The sequence below is a fragment of the Vanessa atalanta genome, chromosome 18 (assembly GCF_905147765.1).
Source record: "Vanessa atalanta chromosome 18, ilVanAtal1.2, whole genome shotgun sequence".
Classification (NCBI taxonomy): Eukaryota; Metazoa; Arthropoda; class Insecta; order Lepidoptera; family Nymphalidae; genus Vanessa; species Vanessa atalanta.
This window is the reverse complement of record NC_061888.1, coordinates 3048035-3060676: the sequence shown is the minus strand read 5'-3', so window position 1 is coordinate 3060676 and position 12642 is coordinate 3048035. Positions and strand designations below refer to the sequence as shown.

Genomic DNA, 12642 nt, shown 5'->3' with positions numbered 1-12642 from the left:
ATTTCTGTTCTTCACTTTTCTTTTTTTTTTTTTTTTTCTCCTTTCAATGTCCAAATATTGTTACTTAATGTTAATCAAGCACTTTAATATTTAATTATATAATTGTAATCGGAGCAAGAACGCTATGCATGCAGTTTTTGCTTTTGAATGGGTGTACATAATGTATCTTATTTTGTACATGATTTCATTGGTGTGTAATTTATGTAACATCCGCTAGCAAAACATAATAAATAAATAAACAAATAAACAAATAATACATTACATACATAAAATACCGATTTTTTTAAATACCTAAAGTATTTAAAAAAATCGGTATTTTATGTTATTGTTAACATTAATAACTTAAAACCATCGCTAATGTCACTTTTACGAAAGACGTTTCTAAAAGCTGACAGCTGAGGGACCTGACGCTTGTGATTTTTAAATTAGAATACACAATACCAATTTTAATCGTCGTAGTTATGAATTTTTATTAATAATTTTACCTCCATGTATTCGCTAGTTTGTAATTCATAAGCATTAATTATATATAGGGAAAATTGTAAATAAGTATAAAAGATATTTCATGGTTGTTGCTGTAAAATGGAAGAAACAAGTTATTCCAGTAGAGATGACTACACGCGGAGCGGTATTAGAAATTGTGATATAAGTATGTCTGAAACGTTAGCAGATTTCACGAGATTACGTATATCGGCTTTAACAAACGCAGCTGAAATTAGTCCCCATATAACAGAAGTCACTATCGGTCCCAGAAGTCCTAAAACGAAAGAAAAAGTAAAGGTCGATGCTATATCAAATAATAATAATCAAGAATTTGTTGACTTATTAGAAGATAAAGTTGGCGAGGAGCTACGTTACACTTTGTTACTAAAAGATTATGAAGAAAAATTACAAAATAATTCAGAAGACTTGTTTAAAAATTTACTCGAAAAAATGGTCGCTTCCTACGCAGATACTATGCAAAGGTATTGGAAGAACCAAAGTGATGAGTGGAAACGTAAATCCTTAGAACTCAGAGCAAGAAAACTGCTAATGGCAAAGCAACTGCAAGAGAATGATAATTTGACAGTGCTTGAAAAGGCTAGGCTGGACGAACAGAATTGTCAAATGATCAACCAACAGACTATTGAGAATATGAATAGAATATTAGATGAACAAAATAAAGCCACTGTAAGATTTGCGGCTATTACTGACAGTCGTACAAAAATATGTATGTGTTACAATGAAATAACAAATCTTGTTCAAAGAGAGCCACTAGCTAAAGAAATATTAGAAAAGTATATTTCCTCACTAAACACTGTTATAGGCAATATAACTGCAATCATGGACTTCTGTAAAACTGGTACAATTACTGACAAAGAAGTAAAACAATCTGAAGTATTATCGTGGAATATCGAGAATATAAAACAGAAAATTATAGATGACATTAATTTAGTCAAGCAACAAGAGATGTTAAATAAACAAATAGAAGAAGAAGAAGCTAGACAGAAAGAAATTAAGGAAATGGAAGAACAACAGGCGAAAGCCGCAGAAACTGCCCGTATTGAACAGGGTCTTATACAGCAAGCTAGAAGAGCTCAATCTATGTTTTATTCAGAAAAAAATTATACATATTTTAAGGAATTGAAAAGTTTTCTCGATTGTTATGAGAGTAGCTACAAAGATTTATTAGAAAATACTAATTTAAAAAAATTCAGATTTGACTGCCAAAAAGCTGTAAACACTCCTGTTAATGCATTGTCATCAGTGAGTGGTATGCACATGAGAGATAAATTCGATAAATTAGCAAAACTTCTCCGAGGGGAAAAAGTCCAAGTACTGGATACATTTGTTACGGCATCACAGCATCCTCAAGGCTTACATTATTGCACAGCCCTGTTAGCTAAAAAAATTGTAAGACAAGGAGATCTCTTAGTTTCTAGCAACCCTGAAGCTGCCTTTCCATTAGCAGCTGTGACAGTTGCATTGTGGTCGCAATTTCCAGAATTTGGTAAACTGCTTGAAGCATATTTCCACAGACAATGTCCATATTTAGTGCCAATGATGCTTCCTCAGAAAGAAGGACAAACAGACAAAGAGTTTTATATGTCTAGAGGATACACCTACAATGATGAAGGAGTAGTTGAAAAACAGGACAAATTTTTGAAACGTATGTCTGGTATATTTAGACTTCACTGTGCTATATGGATAGCTAAAACACCTAAATTCATGAATGCCTCAAATCCTCATAGCTTACGATATGGGTGGCAGTGGCTTGCATCCTTTATTAACCTCAAACCAGAACCAGATATAAGTGCCACATTGATACATGATTTCTTTACTGTTTGTGGTTCAGAATTCTTAAGACACTATGGTAAACAATGTACGAAATTATTAAAGTTATTAAGCACAGAGTACTTAGCTATACTTCAAAATATTGATGAAGGTGGCCCTAAAACTAGGTTTGAAGTTTTTTTGCAAAGTGTTTTAAAGACTGGTCACATCCCTCCACCAAATGGGTTATTGGCTCCAAATACATGGTGATTAATCAATTGATAATGGTTATGATAAATAATTAATTTAAACAAATAATTACTAAATAAATTTTGCAACAGAATGTATTTTTATTTTAAAATGTAAATTTTAACTATTTTTCTATTCGAAAAAAAGAATATCCTATAATATACGTGTCCTAATATTAGATTTATTATTTTTAAAACTTTGAACTATATATTACTATAACTATTATTCGATAAGTATTTAAAAATGAAACAAAATTATAACAATATTTATTAATGTATATAATAAATGTGTTATTCTTTTCCTGAATCTGTATTTCGAACCATAGATAAAAAATGCTAATAATATTGAAGTAAAAGGTAAACATGAAGAAAGCATATCTGTCAGCTGTTGTCTCGTCTGACAGCTGCTATTTAAAGCCTTAAAGCATCTGCTGCAGTCTGTGGTTTATGTTCTACATTTTGTGCTACCTGCATTGATTATTTTTACAATTATATTAATGCGGAAAAAACATTGCAGGTCTAAATTTTGAGAGACGTATTAGTTATATGTATATTTGTGTGATATGTTTTGTACTTAAATATTAAGATAGCGTGAAATCGGTGTCGTTGGTAAATTATCAAAATGGGTACTAAAACCATAAGAGATAGTTCCTTCATGGCGAAGTACTCAGCGTACAGCCCTTATCGGCTACTTCGCCGAGAAAGTGGATTTGAAAATCCGGTGGGAGCAAGCGACGCAATGGCGCGTAGCCTGTATTGTGGTATGAAGCCTATAGCTTCATGGGACTGTGAACAGGCGAATGCTCTTCCTACCGGTGGCGTATTCAACCTTGAATTCTCCCCGGAAGGGTAAGTAAATTTCAAGTCAACCTTGATTTAGGTTTAATTGACATTCTATTTATATAACAACAAGACAATATATAATTGACATTATCATTATTTGTACTATGTCAAAGTTATTAGAGATAAGGAATAAACATTATACTGGCAAAACAAAAGAACATCATTAAATATAAACTTATATCAAGCTTTTATCAACTGAACTTATAATGGATTAATTAAAAAATATCCTTTTATCTGAATAACTAAACTGAATCATTAACAATTTCTCATCAAATATTTATAAATAACATGGTTATCATTTCATAGTAATTATTAAACTTACTTCCATTGTGTCTAGTACTACTGTTCAGCATTAGTTTTATAAATCAAATTTATTTTATTGACACTGATTTTTAATAAGTATAAAGTATATATTAGTATATATATATTCAATGCATAGTTTGCTTAGGGATTTTGAATAGGGCCATATGTCTATGTTTCTGTTTTACAAGTAATAGTTCTGCTATCATTGTACGGAAAGCTTTAAAAAGAAATATTTTGAGTTTCAATAACAAACAGTATATTTCGCTCTTTTATATCTTAAATACATGCAATAGTTCATGATTAGTTTCTGATGTTTTGATTATAGCTAGTACTTGTACTTGTTGTTTATCTTTATTACATCCTCTAATTGTAAGTTATATTTATTTTTGTAAGCCATAATTATTAACATACTTGATAATTATTAAACCAAGTAAAATGATTTTTTGTTTAATTATAACTTTATATAAAATATTTTCTTTATCAGTTCTCTTCTAGTTGCTGCGTGTGAGAAGAAATCAATACAGATTTTTGATCCGTTAACACATCAGAGAATTCACTCGGTAAATGGAGCACATTCAGACTGTGTTAATTGTGTTAAGTGAGTTATAGTTTTGATTTATAATAATATGAAAACATCAAATCACATTGTCATGTCTATGTTCAGATATTATATACTAAGACCTTTTCCAAAACATTCTTTATCTTCTGGTATAAGTTATCTGTGTTTTGGTTAAGTCGTTCAATTTGGCATTTAAAAATATGTCTCCTCGTTAGGTTGTAAGTATATCTTGTCATGACAAATCATTTAAACCCAATTTTAATAAAATCAAGAATAAAAAACTGTTATTGTAAATAATAAATGATTGACTCGTTTGTATGTTGTTGTAATATATTGAATATATATAATAATAATTTCTCATTGTCAATGTTCTGCTAATAATGACTTAAAAACTGAAAAAAAAAAGTCCCTACTTAATAGTTAGCAGTAATATCCACTTAGGCTTTATGCTCTCATAATGTATCTAAACGAATTTAAATAGATTAGGCACATTACAACAACAACACAAGTAAATTATAACACAGTTAATGGATCAATTAAAATTATTTGCCACATGGAATTCTTCCTTCTTAGTATTTGATTCCTGGAGCTTAAAATTGCTGGCCTTATAGCCACTAGACCAATGAGGTTGTCAATATAACTTAAAAATTATAACTATAAAAAACATTTAACATTATGGATAATTTTTTACAATGATATAAGAATAATTAAATTGATTAACTTACATTTCTACAAGTCTTGTACAAAAGGTAATTTATTTAACAAGGTTTTATAAAAATTTACTAAAAGCCTTGTTAAACAACCATTACATATGCGCAAGTTAACTAATTCCATACATTATTCAATGGAAAAGGCCCATTGCAAGCCATTATAGCCTATTGTATAACCCTGAGCCTGAACTGTTTTTGGTCGTTTCGTTTTGCTGTTTGCGCACTTATACAGTATAAAACTGATAAATAGTGGACTAGTTTTAGTTGATAATGACTGCCATGAATGAAAATCAAACTAATATTATGAATACAAAATTAAATTAGTTTGTTTTTATTAAATTGGAATAGTAACAAATTAACCTTCATATGGTTCACTGCCGTCCATTCGATTTGACAAGAAATATTAACCATCCTTTACATCTTCAATGCGCCATCAATCTGGACAAAGATTTTATGTGTCTGTAGTTACGCTGGCAACTGGCTTCGAATCGGAACACAATGATGCTTAGTATTGCAGTTTGGCGGTCTTATAACGTACCCAGACGGGCTCGTACAAAGCCCTACCACCTAGAAGTAGTGTCGCACTGTTGTTACCATACCACGACTCAACAACTTAAACGATCATATTAAATTTGACATTATTGATATGTTTAATATTGCGAGAAAAAATAGATGTATGCAGATAGAGTTGCGAGTAATGCCTAGTATACATATTGTATTTGTAATAACGGTATAATTTTTCAGATTCCTCGACGGTAGAATGTTTGCAACGTGCTCAGATGACACCACCATAGCGTTGTGGGATGTTAGAAATTTAAAGAAAAAAATTCGCTCTCTCTTAGGACATTCGAACTGGGTAAAAAACATCGAATTCTCAGTCAAAGACAAATTACTCGTGACATCCGGATTGGACGGCAGCATATATACATGGGATATAAATTCCTACACAGAATTTAATCTCGTATACCAAAGAGTATTCCATGCGTCCGGCTTGATGAGGTGTAGGCTGTCGCCGGACGCGAGACAGATGGTCATGTGCACCACCGGGGGATTGCTTGTAATTATTCATGATTTGAACTTGTCAACATTGGCTCAACACTTACATGGATTTAAAGTAAGTATAACAAAATTGAACGTTTTCTAACTCATAAATTATATATTAGGAAATTGATGACGTCACATTAGCAAAAGTCATTAAAAAAAAATTAAAAGTTTTCATCAGGCCGGTTACTATTGAAATAAATTCTATGTTCAATGATACGATACTTACGTATTTAATGTACTAGCTAAGCGTCCCGGCTTCACACGGGAACGATAAGGCAAGAACAAGCTTAAAAAGAGAAATTCTTATATTTTCCTAATAATAAATTGAAATTTACGTATAACATATTCATGTATTATATACATAAAACTTCTCCCTGGATCTCTTCTGTTTATTGATGATAACCGCATTGAAATACGTTAGGTAGTTTGAAATATCTAAGTGTAGAGACGGCAGGAAGCGACTGTGTTTTATACTACATAGATATTATAAAAATATATTCAAGGAAGCATAGCTCTTTAGTTGCATCAAGATAAAAAAATATATTAAAAAATATTAATAAAAAGAATGCAGATCAATTTTAAATTTAGAATGAGTGGTTTTTTTATATAAAATATATACAATATGTAATATCTTCCAGCCAAATCTATACAGACTGATGCAAATGAGCCAACAGTTGATACCAATCGCGGCAATGTACGATCACTTGTTTGACCTTAAGCGTACAGAAAACAGGGTCGAGTTCGTATCAGATTTTCCTGATGGCAACGATGCTGAGGTCGTCAGCGCACTGCAGGTAAATAATGAATGTTTTGATTGAAATGAAGAAATATCGGTATATTTAATTGCCCGGTTTGAAAACAAGTAGAGTAAAAATATCTGTGTTTATTTTTTTAGAACTATCTTTTGTATATTTTGTAACTATAGAGCGAACATTTGTGTGCAAAATAATTCTAGACCTATCAGTCGAGTGGAACTTTATTTATAATTGTATATAGAAGATAAAAATGCACCAAGTGGGTATTATGCATACATAATTAATTCATGCAGTTTTTCGTTGATTTTCATGCACGTTCCATTTTATTAATAAAACTATGTAAAATTGTTTAAAAGAGTAACTGTTTAATTTGCCGGTTCTTGGTAGAATCTACATTCCGAACCGGCGGTAGCTTTACATTTAATTTAATACTGTAACATGAAATGAAATGACATTATTAAAAAGTGACTAACGTTTAATACGCCTTTAAATAACTTGCAACATTTAACTCATACATAAAAAGAATTGAAAATAAATAAAATATACCATCCAATAATATAACAAGCCAGTCGATTTGCTTCGTGTAGCCTCCTGCGGTGATTCGTGTATCTCTTAGTTCTGATGATGGTACCAATACTGATTAAGCCAAGCTTGTATGGCTCAATGGTATACAGGGTACCCACAAAGACGAAATAGAGTTCCACCTTAAAGATTTAGTATATTAGTTCCTAGTAGTAGTACCTCCTCCCAGATTTACGCTTAACCGAAATGGCAAATTTGTAATCAGTAGAGCTCTAAACTCACAATAAAATACGATCGTGAAATGTCAGAAAGTAATTGTGACATTCGTTGTACTAACATTTAAAGGATGCACGTGAAAACGTAGCTTATAAGGGAGATACGAAATGAGTACTTGCAAGATATACATTATCTTTATAAATATATATATTAATAATTAATTATTGGCGTGCATAAGTATTGGTGACGCTGACGCTAGATGACTAAGTGTGCGTGAGATGACTGGCTTAAGAACAAAAACAGTAAAAGAATAAAAATTAGATTATATTTCATAAAGCATGCCGATAATTTAACATGGATTTGCGCGTCTTGGCCTTTGAATAGATCTATAGTACTGTAGGAATCACTTTATATTTATACTTTTAAAGGGCGTTCCTCGAGTATATATTTATAGATTGTATATAATATGTCTTTTTTAATATATTTTTACAGATCCATCCACAGGGTTGGTGTGCGTTAAGTAGGAATATAAGTCACGATGACAGATCTGAGGTATGTATTTTTTTTAAGCGATATTTATATAGGATAATTTGATGTATAGTATGTTGGTGTCAATAGCCAATTTCAAAGGCAGGAGCAGTAAAAATAAATAAACAACTTTGACCTTGAATTGACTTGACATCATTGGTCGAGATCGAAATAGTCTTTGGTATTCGTAGAAATGCGTAATGTTGTCTTAGATTTTCGCGATTATTACACATTGAAATAAAACTAGTTTTTAACGGATTTAATCGCGAATATTAATTCGTTCGTGGTCACGGGCAGACTGTCTGCCCGTGACCACGAACACTGCAAAGTGCTCGAAACGTCGGGATGTTAAAATAATTAATATACGCGATTAAATCCGTTAAAACTAGTTTTATTTCAACGTAGAAATGCGTTTTTAATGTCAGCGAAGGTGTTATCGAGACGTAAGAAGTAATGTTACAGTAGATATAATATAAATATTTATGAAGTAGCATAGTGCTGCGCGATATAATATATCAATCGAGAGCTGTGCGTAGTGAATAATAAGTTAGAGCTAAAAGTAAATATGGAATATGTAAATCGTAAGGTTTGTTTATTCTTTACGACTCCTGCCGATGGAATTTATTACATTAAGGTGTGTTCTATTTTATTTATATTTTAAGTTTGTTGTATAAGCTAAAATTTTAAGTAAAATCGAAGATAGAACAGTACAGCTTAAGCTTCGGTACATTTTTTTGGAAGTTTTGATGAAGAACTTAAGTCGATCTTTTAGGGGGATGTTTGGTCGACGTTTAATCGACAGTAACTCTCAATCAGTGAAAGATTCGAACAATCGACGGTGTGGTACATCATTCGCCGTTGACTGTTCCATTCAGTACTGGTAGCACCCAGTGACTTATTACGCTTAATATACTTTTGTAAAATTAGTTGTATTTTCAATTTCGTGAAATAAAGTTTTTATTCACCTGTGCGCGTGCGCAGTGGTCGTGCATCCACGACATCCAGGCGGGCGCGCACGCGGGCGCCGAGCCGGCGGACAAGAGCACGCGCTCGCGCTCGCCGCCGCGCCGGCCCGCGCCGCGCCGCCGCGCCCGCCCCCGCGCGCGCCCCTACCGCCAGCCGCGCCCCATGGCCGCCGTGCCGCCCGCGCTGCCCGCCTCCGTGGCGCCCGCCCGCCCGTGAGTCTCCACATATTTATTTATTTTCAAACTATCACGCTGGTCTTGCTTCCTCACGACATTTCCTACACTTGATCCCTTTCATTCCTCGTTGAAATACTTTGACATTTTAGCGCAGTTTATTCCTCTCTTGGATACTCCCTCCTCGCGACGCACAGAATAGGCAATATAAATTACGTAATATAATAAAGTCGATGCCTTTTAATATAATAAGATAATTATAAGCGCCTCTCACCGCCCCGTTGCCTTCGATTGCTTTGAAAGTTAACCATTTAGAAGTATGATTATATGACACGTGTTTTATTTCCGTGGCAAACAGTCGAGTCATCCCCATGTAGCATTCGCTTCTTTGCAGATCCAAAGTCCTATGAATGTTCACTTGTGAAAAATATTTCTTAATAAATAATTAAAACGTGAATATCGCGTCAGATCGACCGACAGTACAAGACGGGAGCGCGACCGGGACGAGGAGGCGGAGCCCGAGGCCGGGCCCAGCGCGCCCCGACTCGCGCCGGTGAGTTGATGAAACTGTTCGTGTGAGCGCACTACGGCAGGGCCGGACTAGACCATAGACTACAAGCATCGCGTACTTTTGAAGCCGGGTTTGAGACGAAAATGTAATTAAACCTCAAATACCCACATCATCATTATTTGACTTGAACGTTTAATTAAATTTATAATAATAAAATAGACATCGTAGTCTGTATTCATTTAATAGAATCTTTTTAACATAAATATGTAAGAAGTGTTGAAGTTAAAAAAACGGAGCCAACACGTTCCTGAGCTGACTCTCGAAACCCAATATTTGATATTCGTTTACTAGCCGGCCCTGGATTCTTTAATTTGTTGATTGCTGATATCTTTTGTATATTTCAGTTTCGGGGTAAAAAGAAGGAGATTTAAAAACATAGCCTGAAATATTTAACGATATTCTTATATGATTAGCGTGAAGAGGTATCTGTTTCTGTCCAGGGCCTGTCGAGTATTCAGAATGACGTGTGGGAGGCGTCTATTACTATCAAACAACATCGAATGCTCCAAGAGATGTACAGCAGGTAACGCAACACTGACAAGTTAGTGCATGACAGTAAATAGTAACGAGATAATTAATTACTTAGACAAAAAATAATCGGACAAATTCGCTACAATTTTGTTCCACTCGCTCACATTAACAGGTTTCATCGATTCAGCGGTTAGCGATCGATCGTCTCCCGTTCCGTTCAGTTTAATGAGTGAGCTTTAAACAGGCTCGTCTCGTTGGCAGTGGTTGCTCTACAGCCAAACATTAATGCTTTAGATCGTGGTGTTGCGGTTTGACGAGGGACTCATCCAATGTAGGCACAAGGGACATAACATCTGATCAACAATATAAGGATTGGTTGGAAACTTATTGCAGTGCCAGCGTCCTTGGGCGAAGATGACCGGTCGCTCGTCCGCCTTCGTAGAATAATTAAAAAAATACATTGTACCGATTGTGTCGGCGGCCAGTACAGTAGTGAGTGTCGCGCAGAGGTCAGGTGGGGCGCAACTTCAACATGCAGCGCATCATGGGCATCAACACGGGCATCGCTCCGCCGGGCGTGCTGCGCGCGCGCTCGCTGCGGGCCGCGCCCGCGCGCCTGCTGCCGCGCCTCAGCGCCACGCCCGCCCTGCCCGCACGTGCTCCCCCGGATGACAGGTGAGCCCATTGATTACATTCGTCTTAAAACTCTAATTATACTTTTGTCTAAAAATGTCTTAAGCCTAGCGGATTAAGCTTCGTATCTTACCTATTCGAGACAAATTCCTAAATCCATTTCATTTTAACAAACTGTTATTTACTTCTTAAACAGATTTCAATGAATTCATTGTAATTGATATGAATATTATTTCGATTACATAATGTAACGTAGGACGTAAATTAATAATTCATGCCATGTGCAGCACGTTACCCTCGACGTCCGGCCAGACTCCGCGACGCGAGAGCTCTAGTTCGTGCGAAGACGAAGAGACGCCGCACTACATACGACAGAACCGCGACCGTCTGCTCTACTACGTCGAGGAGACCAACGAGGGGAAGGGTTTCATTAAGGTACCCCATATCCGTCCATTACCACGGTCAGATACTCTACGATTAATCGTCCGTTTAAAATGGCATTTGAAAAAGTAATTATATTCCACGGTAATATTATGAGCAAAACTCTCGATTCATGCTTATTTAATTTAACTCAAAATTAAAGATTGCGTAAAATAAACTTTAAGATCAGCACAAATATAGAGTAATGATTTCGAACAGAATAATAAAAACGTGTTATGAAATCAATTTATCGCTCATGCCTACGAAGACAATATCAAAAAGTCGTTACAGCAAAAAACGAAAAATATATTTTATATTACTGTTATGGGTGTTTCATAACGCTGCAATAATTTTGCAGCTTTGGCCCGACGCCAAGCCTCTGGTGTTATTTATGCTTCTTTGTTTTGTTAATAGTTTCTCGCCATCTTGTTGCTATCAGTTGCTAATCCGTTAAGTAAGGATTCAAATCCTATCACAAGCTGCAACCTATAAACGGTTATAAATAAACATTAGCCGTTATATAATATGATTTGTAGATTAATTTAGTCCTTCCGATTTCAAGTTTTAAATAATTATCATCACTTGACTAATATTAATATAATCTTACTACTTTTCCTTTCCTAGTGTGGACTTAAATTCGTGAATATTACAAAAAGTATTTTTATCCATACATATGATCCATTTTTTTTTTACTATATACATTGGGGCACAATGTATAATAGAATTGAAATGTTTTAACAGGAACTTTGTTTTTCTGCCGATGGGCGGCTGGTGTGCTCGCCGTTCGGTCGCGGTATGCGTCTGTTAGCCCTCAACGACCGCTGCGCAGAGCTGTCCCACTGCGTACAAGACTTCGACGGACCCACTCAAATGGTAGACGTCGGACAAAGCCTCGGGATACACCAGGACCTCGTCGTCAGCTCCAAGTTTAGTCCCAGACATCATCTCCTCGTCACCGGCTGTCTCGAGGGGAAAATAGTTTGGTACGAGCCTTACAGTGGCGAATCGTGTTACTAGTTACTTAATTTAATTTTTTATATGAGAGCCCTCATTCCTCAGACTGTATATTTCAACTTTTTGTGTTCATTAAGTATTTTATAGTGTAGAGATTGGGCAGTGTCGACATGTAATCATGTATCCGTGTGTGATTCTGAGAATAACTTATGTGAACTTGTGCAGGTTATTGAACATAGCTGAAAGCAGGCTTTTGGTATAAATATTTTGTTGTAATTGTCTTAACAATTTTACATTCGGATGAGTAAACATGGATAAAATAAAATTGGTGTATTTTTTAAATGATTAAATTCGTCAATCAAAACATGTATTATTGAATAAATTAAGAAATATCCAATAATACATGTTTTTATTAAACAATAAAATGACTACAAATGCTCATCTTCATGTAAAACTGTGTAGATATCGCTATG

At 34.7% G+C, this 12642-nt stretch overlaps 2 protein-coding genes across 3 annotated transcripts; both read left to right on the top strand.

Annotated features, from left to right (window-relative positions):
• Window positions 1-383: 383 nt before the first annotated feature.
• On the top strand, window positions 384-2589 carry LOC125070820 (mRNA export factor Gle1). Its single transcript, XM_047680806.1, has one exon. It carries the CDS (start codon window positions 583-585, stop codon window positions 2521-2523), a length of 1941 nt encoding a protein of 646 aa, XP_047536762.1. The 5' UTR covers window positions 384-582; the 3' UTR covers window positions 2524-2589.
• A 342-nt stretch (window positions 2590-2931) lies between these two features.
• On the top strand, window positions 2932-12628 carry LOC125070883 (DDB1- and CUL4-associated factor 10). Of its 2 annotated transcripts, none has more exons than XM_047680884.1 (11): window positions 2932-3350; window positions 4132-4245; window positions 5661-6030; window positions 6599-6754; window positions 7946-8005; window positions 8963-9159; window positions 9589-9673; window positions 10132-10214; window positions 10670-10837; window positions 11083-11230; window positions 11957-12628. In XM_047680884.1, the coding sequence occupies exons 1-11, from the start codon at window positions 3124-3126 to the stop codon at window positions 12230-12232; spliced, it is 1884 nt and encodes a 627-aa protein (XP_047536840.1). In that variant the 5' UTR covers window positions 2932-3123; the 3' UTR covers window positions 12233-12628. The 2 variants fall into 2 exon arrangements, with proteins under 2 accessions (XP_047536840.1, XP_047536841.1); XM_047680885.1 differs by having other exon boundaries at window positions 10629-10837; window positions 11957-12165.
• The last annotated feature ends 14 nt before the right edge of the window (window positions 12629-12642 follow it).